Consider the following 18,107-nt stretch of genomic DNA (forward strand, 5'->3'; position numbering starts at 1 on the left):
CACTCACACCCCCTCCAACACACACTCCACTAATAATAATAAGCTAATTGTTTTGTTTTGTTTTGTTTTGTTTTAAGCTGGAGACTACTTGCTCTTCTGTTCAAGATAGAGGCTTGCTTGAGGACTTAGACAATATACAGAATGGTGACAACATGGACGAACCTAGAATGAATTATATTAAATGAAACAAGCCTGGCACAGAAAGACAGATACCAGATGATCTCATGTTTATAAATCCTAAAAACAGAAAGAATATCACCAGAAACTGGGGAAGTGGGGATACAGAAAGTTGTTACTCAACACAAAGGTACACAGGTTAAAATAGGTTCAAGAGCTAGATTGTGGGCTGGGGATAGATATTATGGGTCGGGACAGCTCAGTTGGTAGAGTGTTTACTTAGATGGGTGAAGCCCAGGGTTTAATGCCTGGGTACATGCCTATGATGCCAGCAGTTAGGATGTAGAAAACGAAAGATCAGGAGCCCAAGGTTATCCTCAGCTACATAGCAATGGCAGTACTGAGACCACTCTGGAATATATGAGGATATGAGGCCTAACTCAAAAAAAAAAAAAAGATACATTGTACATCACAATATCATAATAACTATAGTTAATTATAATTTATGCTTTTATGCTTGAAAATTGCTAAGAGTAGATCTTAAATGTTCTTATGAAGGAAAGGTAAGTACACTAATGAGCTTGATTTATATCCATATTTCAAGTCATACTATTGTACACAGTAAACATACATAATCTTGTCAAAAAGATCACTACAAAGGAGAGGCCATCCTCAAGTCAAAGTGGCAGGAATATTCCAGACCCAGCCCTTAAAGCCCTAGAACAACTCCTGCCAACATCTTAACCTTGGACTTCTGGACACCAATTCTAAGAAATTTTCTACTGCTTAAGATTGTTAGTTTGTCGCCGAGCGTGGTGGCACACGCTTTTAATCCCAGCACTTGGGATGCAGAGACAGGCAGATTTCTGAGTCGACAGGCCAGCCTGGTCGACAAAGTGAGTTCTAGGACAGCCAGGGCTATACAGAGAAACCCTGTCTAGAAAAAACAAAACAAAACAAAGATTGTTAGTTTGTTATGTCTACCCTACAAAACTAACACAAAGGGTAAAAAAACACTTTTGTTTGTTCTCCTGTTTAACTAACAGAATCAACAAGTTTCATTCAAAATGTCCAGTCCAGAGCTTCCTGGTCCTTTTTAACTTATCTTCAACCAATCCAGAAAGAAAGAAAAGGAGAGGAGAGGAGAGGAGAGAAGAGGAGAGGAGAGGAAAAAGGAAAAAGGGAAAAGGAAAAAGGAAAAAGGAAAAAGGAAAAAGGAAAAAGGAAAAAGGAAAAGAAATGAAATTTAAAATTCAGTATTTTAGAGGTGGGTAGATGGTACATGCCTGGGAAGAGGATCACTGAGTTTACAGTCTGAACTATAAAGGGAGTTCAAGGCTATCCTGGACTACATAACAAACCCTTGTTTCAAAAAAGCAAACCTTGTATTTATGGTATTAAAGAAGTTTTTTTTTTTTCTGTTAACCTTTCTCTTCTCTAAAAGATGTGTAGCTAGAAAGCTCAATCAGTAACGTGCATGAAGACCTAAGTCAATCCTTAGAACCTACAAAAAAATGCTACACATGGAGTTCTGTGTGCTGTTAAACTAGACTAGGAGAGAAAAGCAGGAAGATTCTTGGAGCCTGCTGGTCAGCCAATCTAGCCTAATTAGTGAGTTCCAAGTCACTGAGAAACCCTGCCTTAAAAGAGATGAAAAGTTTTCCTGAGCTGTCAACTAGCCTCCACACACAGGCATGCATATACACAGAAGCATATACATGAACACATGTGCATTTTCTTTAATTCTGAAAAGATATGAATAAATCTAACAATCTATCCTAAAATGACCATATATACTTACCTTTCAATGTTTTTTTGGACAAAGGGAAATCTGAAAATCTTGTAATTTCATTTACATTTATCTGGAGAAAAAAGATTATAAAAAGAAAATAATGTCAGTTAAGTCAAGAAATGTTAGATGACTCATTAGTTTCACAATACAACTCCCCTTTTCCCCTACTGCCTAGTTCATCCTTCATATAACAAAATTAGGAGCATACCATCACTTCTAAATAAAAGCTATTTATTCAAATAACATGATGTACCATGGAGCAACCTCATTTGGCAGATACTTGTGGGGCATTGGGCTATGCACAGACAGCCTGGTTTCCTGTTGAGGCTAGATGTTGAACCCCGGGACCTGGTGGTGATAATTCACCTACATGGGACGGAAAGAATTCTCTCATGTCTCCTGGGCCCTAGCTCCAGTCAAAGTTACCACCCTCTCAGTCCCCACAAGAGAAACATGGTTAGTAGTCACATAGGCAATGTCCCAAGCTTCTGACCTTCAGGCTAGACTCCTCCAGTTACCTAGCAACAGTAAAGATAACAGCACACCATAAGAAGAGCTGCTTGGCCCCACATCACTCTCTTGTTCTTACTCCTCTTACTCCCTCTAACTCTCCTCTCCTTTCCTCTCTCCTCTCACTCTATTCCTCTCTCTCCCTCTTACTCCCTAGCCTTTCTTCTCTCTCTCTCTCCCTCTTTCCCTCTCTCTCTTTCTCTCTCTCTCTCTCTCTCTCTCTCTCTCTCTCTCTCTCTCTCTCTCTCTCTCTCTCTCTCCACCTTTTCTCTTTCCTCCTGCCTTTCTACAATAAAGCTCTAAAACCATAGACTGTCTCTGTTCATCAAGGCCCGCTGTGCTTACTCTCACCTTCGTGGGAACCTCTCCCCCTATGCTCTCTCTTCTATAACCCCAGAGCTACAAGGTGTCGCCCTGGGGCCCAGGTCAGGGGCTGCCCCCCCCCACCCTCATCGAGTGGGGTCAGTGGCTTAGATGTCCACCCGGAGCTGAGTGAAAAGCATCCGGCAGCCCTCCCGCGTCCGCCTACCCAGAGCATAAGAGGAACTCTGGCTGGGAGCAGGCTATCCTCCTCCCTCCCCGCTCTTTCCCCCTACCCCCTTTTTAGTTCCCACAGATACTCTTCCAAGCAGGACTTAGATGTGTTCCTCCTTACTTACTTGGGGTACCAGTAACTAATGAGCTACTTTCATAGAATAGAGAATACCTAAAGGAGGAAAGCGTGATAGGTAATAGTGACTGTCAACTTGAAAGGATATAGATTCACCCAGGAAACAAACTTTTAGGCATATCTATGTCACAGTTCCTAAATGGGGTTAATTAAGGCGGGAAGACCCCTTAGTGTAGGCAGCACCAGCATTCATCTGTTCCCTATCTGTGGACAAAACATGCCCAGCCATCTCACACTCCTGCTACCATCCTTCTCCCTGCCAAAACAGACTGGATCCACGCATACTACATGGCAGAATAAATCCTTCCCACTCTAAGTAGCTTCCTGTCAGATATTCTGGCTCATGACAATGAGACAAGTAACTAATGCAGAACAATGGTAAAAACTGGGGCTGTTGCTGTATGCCTGATGCTGTGATCCATATGCCTTTGGCACTTGTTTGTGAAAGGACTGGAGAAGAGAATGGAACTTCAAGCTAGAGAAGTCTTAGAGCATACAAGCACACCTTAATGAGAAATCCAGGGGAAGAGTTCAGAATGCCAAGACAAATGCAGATAGTAGAGGCCCATAGTTTATGAGGTTCAGAAGGACAAAATGACTATCCAGACCTACTCTAGAAACTATCAATGTCATATTCTGGCCAAGAATCTGACTGTATTCTACCTACATCCTTAGAACATGAGAGAAGATAAATTCAAAAGTATTGGATTAATATGTCAAGGAAATCTCAAGCCAGGGTAGCAGGCAGTCAGCCAGTGTCATGGTTACAGCTTACTGCTCTTAACTAGGTCTATGGTGAACACATGTAACAAGTGAACAGACAGTCAGGGAAACTGTTTCACTTGGCGAAGAAAGAAGAGATTTTAAAGTTCAGGTACTATGGTTTCTGAGAAACAATTGTAAATTGTTAAGACTGGCACCATTAAGAGAACCCTGTGTCCTGCTGGAAAAGGAGCCTCAAGAGCAAGACTTTTCTCACGGAAGTCTCTATCTAAGGAAAATACAGTCATAGAATGCCACTACAGAAGCTCCCTGCTCTGACCAACCACCTAGGAAGTGCCTCATGGGGTCAACATAAAGAAGTTGTAATCCAAAAGAAGCCAGACTATATCTCAAATTGACAGCAGACCTTGCAGTTTGGCAATGTCACCCACATGGTATTAGTCTTACAGGCACAGGGAGTCATGGAGGCTCATGCTAAGCTTCCAGAGACCCACTAAGGCCAGGTGAATGAGTAGCAGGTCAGAGTCTCTGCAAGAAGGCCCTAAGGAGCCATCACATGAATGTGTGATGATGAAGCCTAAGTTATGATGGGAGCCACAAAATACTAGACAATGGGGCATCCACTGATAAAAGTTCAGACATAAAGGGAGCTAACTCAAGAGAAAGGGCATGTGTACTGCAGGTAAAAAAAAAAAAAGCCACAGAGATGGAGCTACCCAAGCCCTTTGGAGCCCAGATGATTCCTTCATTTGTCAAATCATTCATTGCTATGATTCCATTGCTCCCTTTTGGAATGAAAATACTTACTGTGTTATTATATACTAGAACTATGAAACTTGTTTTTATTTTATAGGCACTCACAGATAAGAGCTGAACTTATCCTCAGACACACATTCCCAAAATACAAATGTTCCCACACATATATTCTCCTACAACCCAGACAGTCACAAGCAAGGATTAGAACCCTCAAGCTGGAGGAAAAGGAAGAGATTCACACTGAGAGACTATCAAAGGTAGCGTAAGTGGTCTTGCTGCCCAAAAAAAAAAAAAAAAAAGACAACAGAAAATTAATTAGATCACTCATTTCATTTAGGAAGGCTGAGGTATAGTAGAGAAGATAATAACTTCTAGCCTTAATAGTGTTGTATAACACAAATATGAAGACATTCAGTGTGATGGTTTGCACATACTTTGGTCAAGGAGTGGCACTATTGGAGTAGGTATGTTACTATGAGTGTGGGCTTTAAGACCCTCATCCTAGCTGCCTGGAAGCTAGTATTCTGCTAGCAGCCTTCAGATGAAGATGTAGAACTCTCAGCTCCTCCAGAACAATGTCTGCCTGAATGTTGCCATGTTCCAGTCTTGATGACAATGGACTGAACCTCTGAACCTGTAAGGCAGCCCCAATTAAATGTTGTCCTTATAAGAGTTGCCTTGGGGACTGGAGAGATGGCTCAGCGGTTAAGAGCACTGCTCTTCCAGAGGTCCTGAGTTCAGTTCCCAGCAACCACATGGTGGTTCACAACCATTTGTGATGGGTTCTGATAGTCTCTTCTGTGTGTCTGAAGACAGCAACAGTGTACTCACATATATAAAATAAATAAAATCTTAAAAAAAAAAAAAAAAAAAGTTGTCTTGATCATGGTATATCTATTCACAGCAGTAAAACCTGAAGACAGAAGTTAGTACCAGGAGTGAGATATTGTATGATAGGCCTGACCATGCTTTTATTTGGAAGAATGTGGATTTGGGAACTTTGGATCTGGACAGCAGTGGAATGATTTAATTCAGGCTTAATGGGCTATCCTGTAGGAATATGAAGACTTTGTTGCTGAGAGTGATTTGAACTGTACAGACCTGACCTGGCCCAAGAGATTTCAGTGAAGAAGATTTTCAGTATGTGTCCTAGAGACTGTTTTTGTGGTATTTTGGTGAAGAATGTGGCTGATTTTTGCCCTTATCTGAAAAGCCTACATGAGGTTAAGGTAAAGAAGATTTATAGTAATTGCATTGACAAAGGAAGACTCAAAAAAGCCCAGCAGAGACTTTGTTCTCTGGTTAGATCTCATTAAGAGCATTTTGAACAAGCATACCAAGCTTAGAAAACAAAAATATAAAATATATCATTTGAGTATTAAAGGGGCACCAGGAAGTGAAATGGAACTGAATCTTGTATTCAGGGATATTAAAATGAATTAAGGGAATGGTAACCTTGGGACAAGATTGCACCCTGCTAAATTCAGGTCTAGGCATGGTAATACAAACCTTTAATCCCAGAAGGCAAAGGCAAGCAGATCTCTGAGTTCAAGACCATCCTGGTACAGAACAAGTTCCAAGTAGAGAAAAACTTAAATGCGTAAGTAGTGGACATCTTTAACCCAGCACTTAAGAAATAGGCATGCAGATCTCTGAATTCAAAGTCAGTCTACAGAGCAAATTCTAGCATAACCAAGATTAGGCAGAGAATAAATTCATTGAAAACAGAAAGTTGGTGATACTATAATAGAACAAGGGAGCCATGTTGAAGCCCCAGGAAACAGAATTCAGCAGCTTCACTCATTTGGCTCTGGCTTTATAGTCAAGATGAGAAGGAGACTAATGGGATAACTAATGTTAGTTAGCTGGACCTAAGAAATTAACAGTGATTAAGAAGAGACCAGCATCACTGAAGTGAAATCTGGGAAATGTTTTCTGAGAACACAAAGAAGCTATGTTCTCAGAGATAGTCAAAGTTGTCCCTCATGCTACAGCTGTACTTGGTAATGTGTAAGAATCACCCAGGGGTATCAATTTTGAAAGTATAAAAGGATCATGGAGAGCAACTGAAGGTTGGCACTGTGAGAGGCCATGGAAAGCGACTGGTGAAGGTGCAGCCTCAGCTGAAATTGACAGCTGAGGACTGAAGGGGTCATGCAAAGTTGAGACTTGGCACCATGGAAAAAGCCTATGAAAGGCTATTGGTGAAGTCTAGTTGCAGCAGAAGACCCCTGTGTATTGGAGATGCCAGTACCATGGGATGGTCACCATGAACAGAAGCAGCAATGGAATGGAGTCAACCAGAGCCTAGAATGCTATGAGCTGGAGATGTAACCCAAGCCCTTTGGAGGAGTCCAGAACATCATGTATAGATCCCAGACACTGAAACAAGAAGCTGTGATGTTGAAGTTGCCTTGGAGACCCAAAGATGTTAAAAATGCCAGAGCCGTGGGATATCTGCAGAGGAAAGTTGCTAACAGAGAGTGGAACCAGCCCAGGAGAAAGAACTTTACTGCAATCAATATAAATGAAAATGAGTTGAGATCTAAAGACCACTTTAACATCAGACATGAGATGCAGAGTTTGGAGTTTGCCCAGCTGGTTTCCTGTCTTTCTTTGGGGATTAGAGTTAAGTGATTGGATGAATCTCAGAATAGACCTTGAACTTGGACTAAATTGTTGACACTGCTATAAACTATGGGGACTTTGGAAATGGGACCAAATGTACTTCTTTATTATGCTACGACCAAGTACTCATAGACTCATACGTTTTAACAAGCCGATGGAGGCCAGGGAGTAGAATGTGATGCTTTGTATAAGCTTGGCACAGGGAGTAGCACTATTAAAAGGAGTGGCCCTATTGGAGTAGGTGTGTCACTGTGAGTATGGGCTTTCAGACCCTCATTCTAGCTGCCTGGAAGCCAGTATTCAGCCAGCAGCCTACAGATGAAGATGTAGAACTCTCAGCTTGCCTGCACCATGCCTGCCTGGATGCTGCATGTTCCCATTTTGATGATAATGGACTGAACCTCTGAACCTGTAAGCCAGGCCCAATTAAATGTTGTCCTTATAAGAGTTGCCTTGGTCATGGTGTTCATTCACAGCAGTAAAACCCTAACTAAGACATTCAGCATAGGCAGAAATAAGGATATGAACTCAGAAAAGTTCTGGGTAGAACAAAACAAGGAGTCACAGCTCCACGGAAGTAAACCAAGCACAGGCTAAGGCTACATTCTCCAAGCAATTCTAGTCACAGTTCAAAACAAAATCCAAAAGCAATTTGTTAATAATAGCCTCTTTTTTAATTTGTCTTTTTTCTATATGACAGGCATTGTGAATAATGTTTTCCACACTTTATCTTAATTCCTCACAACTTATGAGGCAGGTACTACTACTAAGCCTTTTAAAATAAGGGGGGAGGGTGTGAATAGTGTAAGAAAAGTAACCAAAGTCATATAGCTGGTGAGCCAAATCCGAATCAAATTATCTGAAGTCAAAACCCCAACTAATTCTTAAATGTTGCCAACTCTGAACAGTTTATCTAGTTGTCGCTGTTGCTGTTGCTGTTTAAGCTACAAGATAGCAAGTAATGACTTTTAATTCCAGGATGATTCTACCTATTAAATCCCAAACTAGAAAGGTGGCATTCACTGGAAAGGTGAGAAAGGTAGATGAATGCTGGAAAATATGGGTTTTAAGAGGATGGATAGAAGTAACATTCCTAAGGGGCAGACACCTAGGGCAGGAAAACACGCCAGCTTGTCTAAGTGTTAACTATGAGACTACTCATCTAGGAACACTGGCTACAAGATGCTGATGTCAGGAAGAGGCAAACACATTCCATTGTCTTTCCACTGATTCTTGGTGAAAACCATGAAGACAATGAGACAAAGAACAAAAGATGATGCTAAGGGACAGAGCCAATTCCCAACTTAAAGATCGAGAGCTGTGGAAACAGACACAGGTCTAGGTTCCAATTCCACACTACTAGATGTGGGAAATTAGGGCCAGTTTCTTATCCTCTCCAAACTCTACAGTTCTTATCCGTTAAATGGACTACTAGGATCCATCCACACCTCAAGATAGGGGCAAAGAATATAAAACATGGAGAGTACTTAAAGATATTTCTATTATTTTAAACATTTCCCACGAACAACAGCGTTTTCTTACATCACTCCAGATTTTAGCTTATTTATTTCATTTTTGAGACCAAGTTTCACGTATCACTGACTGACCTCGAACTTGCTATAAAGCCTTGGATGACTTTGCACCTCTGATCCCCCTGCCTCCACCTCCTTAGTGCTCAATATGTGCCCGGTTTATGTGGAGCTGGGGATTGAACCCAGGACTTCCTGCGTGTTGGGCTAGCACTCTACTGAAGGCTCTCACTCCATCCGCTAGGTTCTTTCCACAGCGGTCACTATTGCCTCTCTGTTCTGTCACCACTGCTGCACCACATGTCCCTACCCGGAGTGTCACCGCATTTCTATCACTTTTCCCAGCACTGCGGAAAGTAGAAGAGTCAGACCTGGGTAGCGACACCCAACAGACCACTAGTGAGGCCCCGTTGGCCGGGTCCGCCCCTTTCCCACACCACCCTGACCCTAAGTCCACCACAGCGGCAACACCTCCGGGCTGCACCCACCCTCGCTCCCCAGAGCCCCGCCGAACGTGCCCCGAGCCCACCTCACCTTCTCGTAGTTTTGCATGAGGCGGCTGATCCCCTCGCGCTCGACCTGCCATTCCGGCTTCTTTAGCTGCTTCCTCCGCTCCTTCTTTTGGTGCTGCCTGTGGCTGTGTTTTTTCTTCCAGCGATTAAAGCTCCGCACCGGGTCGGGTCGGGTTCCCTGACCCAGAGAAGCAACCGTTTTGCCCATGGCGGGGGCTGCCAGGACCCACGACGCCGCTACACGGGAGCCTCCTCGCTCCTCAAGGCACAGCACGGAAGACGCGAAACCAGCGTGTGGAGAAGGCGCAGGGGCGCACGCGCAAGTCCGGGAACCCGCCCCCAAGCTGGGGAGAGTGGGCACACATTAATGACGACAGGCAATGCGCGGACGATGATTGGTGATTTGGCTTCCGCTGGGCGGGGCGATCTTAAGACGCCAGGGGAAAGCGTGCACGGAGGAACTGGGCGTGCTCCACTGCTTCCGAGAGTGCTTGGGGCTTCCGGAAACAGCGCAAGTACACTGCTTATTGCTAGTATGGTGAAGTCATACTCAGCGTAAAGTACTGCTTTTCATTTACTCTGGATTCAAGTGTGCCCAACATTCGCGAGTACACTGCTATACGTTATAGAGTATGTAGGTCGTAGTTACTTTGTAGATCAGACTGGCCTCAAATTTATAAGAATTCACCTGCCTCCTGAATACTCTAATTTCAGTTAAATGCCACCGTGTTGACTCAAAATGCTTTAAAGCAAACTTTTCAATTAACAAAAAGTTACATAATACAGAAAAATACACTTACACATAGACATCGTAAAGATGCCTCTGGAGAGCATCCTAAACATCAATCACCATTTATCTTACAAAGTGTCAAAAACAAACAAAACAAAACAAAACAAAAACCAAACCCTGAGATGATTACTGTGTTAGTCACTGAACTATTACTGTGAAGAGACACCATGACCAAGGCAACTTTTATAGAAAGAAGCATCATTTAACTGGGCTGGCTTACAGTTTCACAGGTTTAGTCCATTATCATCATGACAGGGAAGGCATGCCAGCATCCAGGTGGGCACTGGAGCAGTACCTAAGAGCTGCATCCTGATCCATAGGCAGGACACAGACACACAGACACACACACACACACCTGCGTGCGCACGCACACGCACGTACGCACGCATGAACAGCGACACTGTGCCTGGCATGGACTTTTGAAACTCCAAAGTTTTGAAACTGTGACTCCAAATATATGAGCCTATGGAAATCATTCTTATTCAAACCATCACATTTACTCTCAGTTTTAACAACTGGGTGGCCTTAACTGAATATTCACATTGTATATTTTATAGTGATTTTTTTTTTCAAGACAGGGTTTCTCTGTGTAGCACTGGCTGTTCTGGAACTCACTCTGTAGACCAGGCTGGCCTCGAACTCAGAAATCCACCTACCTCTGCCTCCCAAGTGCTGGGATTAAAGGCGTGTGCCACCACTGCCCAGCTATAATGATTTTTAAGTTAAGTAAATGTTTATTTCCACGACTATGACTATAGCTATAAGTTAAACCAAGATTTTTTTTCATATTTTCCATCACTACACTTTTTTTGTTTTGTTTTGTTTTGTTTTTCGAGACAGGGTTTCTCTGTATAGCTGTCCTGGAACTCACTTTGTAGACCAGGCTGGCCTCGAACTAAGAAATCCCTCTGCCTCCCAAGTGCCTCCCAAGTGCTGGGATTAAAGGTGTGTGCCACCAAACCCTGCTATCACTATACTTTTTAAATGCACTCACACATGCACACACACACACACACACACAAACACCATGTGTCTTGTGAACTTTTCCAAGGGCAAGTGAAATAGGGCACCAACAATGACTAAAGCAAGGAATGGATTCTACCCCTTAGAGAACCAATGAGTATAATTATCCAGACCATTGAGATTTCTTTTTAAAGTATGAGCAATGTTAGGCAGCTCCACCACTGATGAAAAAAAAAAATGTATCTCTCAGCTCCTCAGGAACCCCTCCCCTGTAGTGTGACTGGGATATTCTCTTTGAGGGCTATAACTGTCTAGCCAATAAACTCAGGAGGACTTGGTATTGATGCAAAGGTGCCAGAAAAATCAACAAATGTTGGAGCTCTCAAAATCAGAGACCAACATCGAGTTCTTATCCCACAGATCCTACCAATGAAACCCAGTCAGACAGAAACAGTGGACAAGTGAGTTCAAAAGTAGAACAGTTCATTAAATCCTGATAAGGAGGCAGAGGTCCTGAGAACAGAGTAAAGATGGTAAGCCAGAGCTGCCCAACAGAAGACATCCAAGGGTGAACTGCCATTATCCAGCTTTTTGCCTGTTTATTTGTTTGCTTTTAAAGGGGGAGGGCTTTCCCCTGTTGATACATCTACAATGCAACTTCACATATAAAGCTCGGGGAAAATTACAAGACAAGTTAGATAAGGGCATCAACAATGACTAAGGCAAGAGATGGATTCTACCCTCTCTTCAGTGTTGGGGACTAGACCCAGGATCTTGGGTATGCTGGACAAGCACCCTATAGGCTGAGCTGCATCTCCAGTCAATTTCCCTATATTTTGAATAAGCAATCAGAAACTGTAAAAGAAAAACCATGGAGGAGAAAATCCTAATTTTTATTTACCTTTCCTGGAACAGTATTGCAGAAAAACAAAAAACAAACAAACAAAAACAAGAAGTAAACAAGGAAGAAGAAAGACTGTACAAGCCACCAGATCAGGACATGGACTTCAGGATCATGATTTCTAGACATGGAAGGGAAATTGGATCTATGAAATCTCAATAATGTTGTTGGTTGAAAAACCCCTGCATAATGACAACACCAGTAGACATGCCACCATAGATGGGGAAATTCCACAAGTCCCTGCCACTAGAGGCAGAGCTACAGGAAATGAATAGCTGCTGAGAAAGAGAGGAGAATCAGTTTTCTTTAGGAACAAGCCCCTGAATAGGTCATCCAATCCCAAGTGGTCGGCCCCAAACACATGCACAGATGAGCAATACTAAATAGAATCAGTAGGTCACATGCACTTATAAATAAATAAATAAATAAATAAATCTCTTTTTAAAAGATTTCAGAGTTCTGACACTTACCTCACAGTTAAATAGACAGCTGCATATTTCCTGACTGTTTGTTTGTTTGTTTGTTTTTCTATAACATTGTTCCAGGGAAGGTAAACAGATCCTGGATCTTCTTCTGCCTGGTTTTTCCTTTACCAGTCTCTGATTCCTTATTTAAAATATTAAAAAAAAAAAACTGGCTGGAGATGCAATTCAGAGTGCTTGCTTATCATACACAAGATCCTGAGTCCAGTCCCCAACATTGAATAACATTAGACATCACAAGATGTCTAATAAACATTAGACATCACAGTGCACACCTGTAATCCCAGAACTCAGACGATATAGGTAGGGGCCGTTGGGACTTTAAGATTATCCTTGGATACATGCCAAGGGCAAGATCAGCTAAAGCTATTCAAGACCTTGTCTCAAAAAGCAAAACAAGAAAACACTTGAAAAAACATATAGGAAAAACTAAGGTATCAGGTTTAAGAATCTTAGTCCACCCCTCAAAAAAAATCTGCAGAATAACATCTATGTTCACATAAATACAAGGGCCCCCTCCACCCATCATTTTGTTTTCTGTGATTTTTTTTAACCAACAGTCAACTGCAGTCCAAAAATAATTAATATTTGTCTTGATTCTCCCATATAGTAGAACCATGGAACTTTATTTCAGTACATTGTTATAACTGTTCTGTTTGATTAGTAATTACTGTGTCTAATCTATGTGTTACACTGAATCAGAGGTCTGAGTGTATAGGGTAAGCATGCTATATATGAAGTAGTGTAGCATGGATCATAAAACTTGGTGGCTCTCACGTGCTGAGAGAGAGGCCAAAGGAGGACCAATCTCAAGCAGCTGAGCCCTGACAGCTTACCTCACAGACAGAGGACAAGAACACAAATTTTCTCCTTATTTCATTTTTGTTCTGTAAAATTATAACACTGTCATAGGAAAAGAGAGAGAAGCTAGAAGCCTGTGTCTCCTTGGTTGAACCAAACTGCAAAGAAATCTATTTCACTTTATCAATTTCTATCTCTTGATTTTTTTTTAATACAAGGAAACTCTGAAGGCAGACTTGTGGCCCACGTACCTGGTGATGTCTACACAGTTTGGAATTACCCATGGCTTTGGACGTTCCTAAGGATGTACAGTGTGTCCCCTATGGAGAAGAAGGCATTACATGTTGTTTGTTTGGACTTTGTTTCTTGAAACAGGTTCTCAAGTAATCCAGGCTGGCTTTGAACTCTTCATCCTCCTGCCTGTATCTCCTACCTGTCTTATGACACCTGACTTGAGTTGGGTTTTAGAAATCCACAATCTGCTCTTTAAGCTCTCACCTTTCTTACTCTTTAGCCCTCCTTCCCTCTCTCTCTTTCCCCTCTCTCCACGTGGCTATGGCCGGCCTCTCTCCCTCTTTCTACCTTATCCCTTTCCCCCTGCCTTTCTACAATAAAGCTCTAAAACATAAAAAAAGAAAGAAAGAAAGAAATCCACAAGTCTAATAATACTTATTTAAGATAATTAAGCAATACATAATGTTTAACAAATGGTAATGATGTTAAAAGTTTAACCACTCTCTAAATAAAACCCTTTTCTTCTCAGAACTCCATATATTCACTTTGAAAAATATCTTTTAAGCTGGGTGGTAATATCACATGCCTTTAATCCCAGCACTCAGGAGGCAAAGGCAGGAGGATATCTGAGTTTGAGGCCAGCTTGGTCTACAAAGCTAGTTCCAAGACAGGCAGAACTACACAGAAAAACCCCATTTGGAAACAAACAAAATTTTAAAAGAAAAGAAAAAGAAAAACATCTATTAGAACTTATTATATTAATCAAGATTCTGGAAAAGAGCGGAACTGATAGAATAAACGTATATGCATATATATTTTAAAGGGGATTGATTAGCTTGGTTTACAGGATGTAGTCCAGGTAGTCCAGCAACTTTTGTTGAATTAAATTTTTTTGTATTAAGGAAAAGTGTTTTTTAAAGGAACCTGCACAGTAAGACCTTTCCATGAGCTCAGAGAAAGCCAGAGGCACTCAGGGAAAATCAATGCATGCATCCTATTTCCTCTTCCCATTTAGTTGTGTCTAGGGGATTATGTGTTTAGTGAACAGATTGTCTAAAAGAAATTCAAACAGATCCTAATCGTGAATCCAATTATAATTAAGAAAATAATTCATATCAGTTCATGTTTACTGTCACTAACATTGACAAGCCTCTGGAATATTAACATATGAAAAGACATATCCATATGATCCACATGATTTTAATTCATATGATCTATAAATAATATTGATATTCTTAGCAAAGGTATCTCCACTTACTAGTGTTATATAAAAACTTATGTGGGTATCAGCAGCAGCAGGTGACAATAGCAAACTCCTAGCAGCCTAAGGATTTCCTCCCACTTAGAGACACTCAGATAATGCCAGATCCTCGACTTCCCTCAAAAACTTCTTCAGGATTTTTTTCTCAGTGAGATTCTGGACTTAGCCAGAGTGAAGCCAAGTTAGTGAGTTTATCAAGTTAGTGAGTTTAGATAGAGCCATGTAGGAGATGAATAGTATACTAACCAAAGACATTGGTACAGATTTACTGAGAGCCAGATGTCCTTGAGTGTCTTAAACACACACATATACATATATGAATACATATATATATATATATATATATATATATATATATATATATATATATGATCCCGTAGCTTTCTGAGTTATAGTCATCAAAGATTAAAGGGGAATTTACAAGGTTAAAGATTAAGAAAAACTTAAAATTTTAGAATGATTAAAGTTAAATAAAAATATATGAGTTGGTATGTTATTTATTTAACTTTTTATTTTGTGTCTATGGGTGTTTTGCCTGACTGTATGTATATAAACCACATGCACATCGTGCCTGAAGAAGACAATACAGGATGTCTGACCACCCAGAACTGGAGTTACAGACAGTTGTTAATCACTGTGGGGGGTACTGACTGGGAACTGAACCTGGGTCCTCTGAAAGAGCAGGGAGTGCTGTTATCTGACGAACCATCTCTCCAGGCCTCATGCTTACATTTTATATTATTATTTTTTTCTTGTGTCAATGAAATTGTAAGGTGGTCTTATGAGGTTTAAACTTAGAGAGGAAAAAGGAGGGCTAATAAACATGGTTAATTGTTGTATTTAACACCCTTGTTAGAGACATCTTTAGGAAAACACATATTATCTCTGTATGTATTAAGTTGACGGGTCTTTTTGTTTGTTTGGTTGGTTGGTTTGGTTTGGTTTGGTTTGGTTTTGGTTTTCGAGACAGGGTTTCTCTGTATAGTCCTGGCTGTCCTGGAACTAACTCTGTAGACCAGGCTGGCCTCGAACTCAGAAATCTGCCTGCCTCTGCCTCCCAAATGCTGGGATTAAAGGTGTGTGCCACCACGCCCGGCTCTAAATTGACATTTCTTTACTCTCAGCAGGAAAAGTAAACTAGATTCCAGGGGAGGGGCATTCTTCCTTTCTCGTGTCTTCTCGACTTTTCCTCCTCATGTCTCCACACCTAAGAGTTCTAATATTCTAAAAATGCTTGAAAACTCGTTCCCTAATCACGTTCAACTTCTAGCACTAGCCACTACATGAAAACTTAGGACTGCTCATTATTTAGTTCACTTCTGGCCAGCAGGTGGCAGCAGAAGATTAAGTGCCACTTTCCCCTGGGGCTTAGATTCAGTTTGCCATGCATTTTTATAGCCACCAAGTACTTTGTTGGTGAGTTGGCCTGTTCTTCTACATCATTGAGCCTTTGAGATGTTTGCAGTTAGTACTCTTCAAATTGTCTAGAATAGTTCTGAGTTGCTTTTTTTCCCACATACTGTTTTTCTTTTTTTTTTTTTAAGATTTATTTATTTATTATATGTAAGTACATTGTAGCTGTCTTCAGCCACTCCAGAAGAGGGAGTCAGATCTCGTTAAGGATGGTTGTGAACCACCATGTGGCTGCTGGGATTTGAACTCTGGACCTTCGGAAGAGCAGTCGGGTGCTCTTACCCACTGAGCCATCTCACCAGCCCCATACTGTTTTTCTTAACAGCAGTTAGGAAATGCCATACAGAGCTGGGTTTGTTACATACACTGTCTCTAAGCATCTCCCAACCTATTTTCCAGGGGATGAAGCTAATCTGAGAGGTGATAGAGCTCAGTCCACAGAGAGCTTGCCTAGCTTTTGTGGGGCTCTGGGTTCAGTCCCCAGCAGTACATAAAACTGGTTGTGGTAGTTCGTGCCTGTAATTACAGCATGGGAAGGTAGAAAGGCAAGAGAATGAAAAGTTCAAGGCCATCCTTGGCTTCATAACAAGATTGAGACTAGCCTAGAAAACATAAGACACTGTCTCAAAAATAAGTAAATAAATAAGCAAACAAAACAAAAATCCTCCAATATAAGAAGGATGAATGATATTCAAGAGGATCAACAACCTGATAAATGAAGGCCCACACTGCTGGGTCTGTCTTCAATAGAAACTCTTAAATGTCTTTTTGATAAAGTGCTGGAGACTGCTGTAGGCTATGATGAGGCAAAGGATGCATTAAAGGTGCTAATGGCACCAAAGGCTGAGATGGACAATGAATGATAGGCTTCATTCACTCCTGAGATACTACAAAGTGTTACAGCTGTTTTAGAAGACGGGTTCTTATAAACCTACATATTCTCTAAACATACAGCCACCACACTGTACCCAACAGGTTTGAAAGCTTATGTCTGCACAAACATCCACAAACAAATGTTTAGAGCCATTGTTCCATTGTTACAAGTTGAATTTGAAATGTCCCACAGTTTCACACGTTGAAGGCTTGGCCCACAGCAAGTAATAGTATTACTTACTTAATTAAAATTATTTAATAATATTATTAAACTGTGGGGTTGTGGAAAAACGTAGACCTAGCTGGAAGAAGTCTGTAACTCAGGGCAGGAAGGGGAAAGTTTGGAGCCATCTTGTCTCTGCCCCTTCCTTCCCTCTGCTCCACAGCCTCTCTGATGTAAGCAGCCTCCGCTGTGTAGGTCCCACCACCATGACAGTCTGCCTCATATCAGGCCAGAGCAGACGCTTTGGAGGAAACTTCTAAAGCCATAAATTACATAAAAATTTCCTCCTTTTGGACATTTACAACAGTGACCACATCTACCCTACCCTCCCCCCCCCCTAAAAAATAAACGCAGGTAAATTTTTCAGATAACTTACAGTAGTTTGGAATAGAGATTGCGATCACAGACAACCTTGTCATGATTAGTGGTAAGTAATCCTATCAAATGATTATAGAAATGGTATAAGCAAACCTTTGAAACTGCATAGAAAACCAACCATCAACACAAAATACTGTTCTCATGTAAGACTATTTACCCTCATCACCAGTTGGTCCAGGGCCAGCCATGAAGATGCCCGCTGAGCAGCCCACGCCTGAGTTCCACCCTCGGGACATGCGTAGCCACTGAGCCTTCTCTCCAGCCCCCATTATTCATTCACTGTCAACAAGATTTTGGACATAGGCATGTGATGGGCAAACTGACATACTTTTAACAAAGAAAGAATTATTAATAACTTACCTAATATATAAATTAGGTCTGTCCTGGGCAAAAATGGGACATACCGGTCTCTCCTCAAATTGCTCCAGTGACTATTATAGTAAGTCTAGTGACATTGTTTCAAATAACAAAATGTCAATTTTTATTTTAGAGGTTGGGTTTGAATGAACTAACTCTGTCCTCTATCAAAATCCCACAGTGAAATGAAAATA

The 18,107-nt window shown here is 41.4% G+C and overlaps 1 protein-coding gene across 2 annotated transcripts in view; it reads right to left on the reverse strand.

Annotated features, from left to right (window-relative positions):
* The window catches only part of Ddx10 (DEAD box helicase 10), a 149,717-nt gene extending 140,105 nt beyond the window's left edge, over window positions 1-9,612 (reverse strand). Inside the window, exons 1-2 of one of the 2 annotated variants that reach the window (NM_029936.2) lie at window positions 9,260-9,554; window positions 1,919-1,979 (exon numbers count right to left, since the gene is read on the reverse strand). In NM_029936.2, coding sequence (NP_084212.2) covers window positions 1,919-1,979; window positions 9,260-9,445 — 247 coding nt within the window. In that variant the 5' untranslated portion in view covers window positions 9,446-9,554. Of the gene's footprint in view, window positions 1-1,918; window positions 1,980-9,259 lie in introns of both variants that reach the window. The other variant, XM_006510684.4, reaches the window with a different exon arrangement.
* Window positions 9,613-18,107: the final 8,495 nt, after the last annotated feature.

This window comes from Mus musculus, chromosome 9 (genome assembly GCF_000001635.26).
Source record: "Mus musculus strain C57BL/6J chromosome 9, GRCm38.p6 C57BL/6J".
Taxonomy (NCBI): domain Eukaryota; kingdom Metazoa; phylum Chordata; class Mammalia; order Rodentia; family Muridae; genus Mus; species Mus musculus.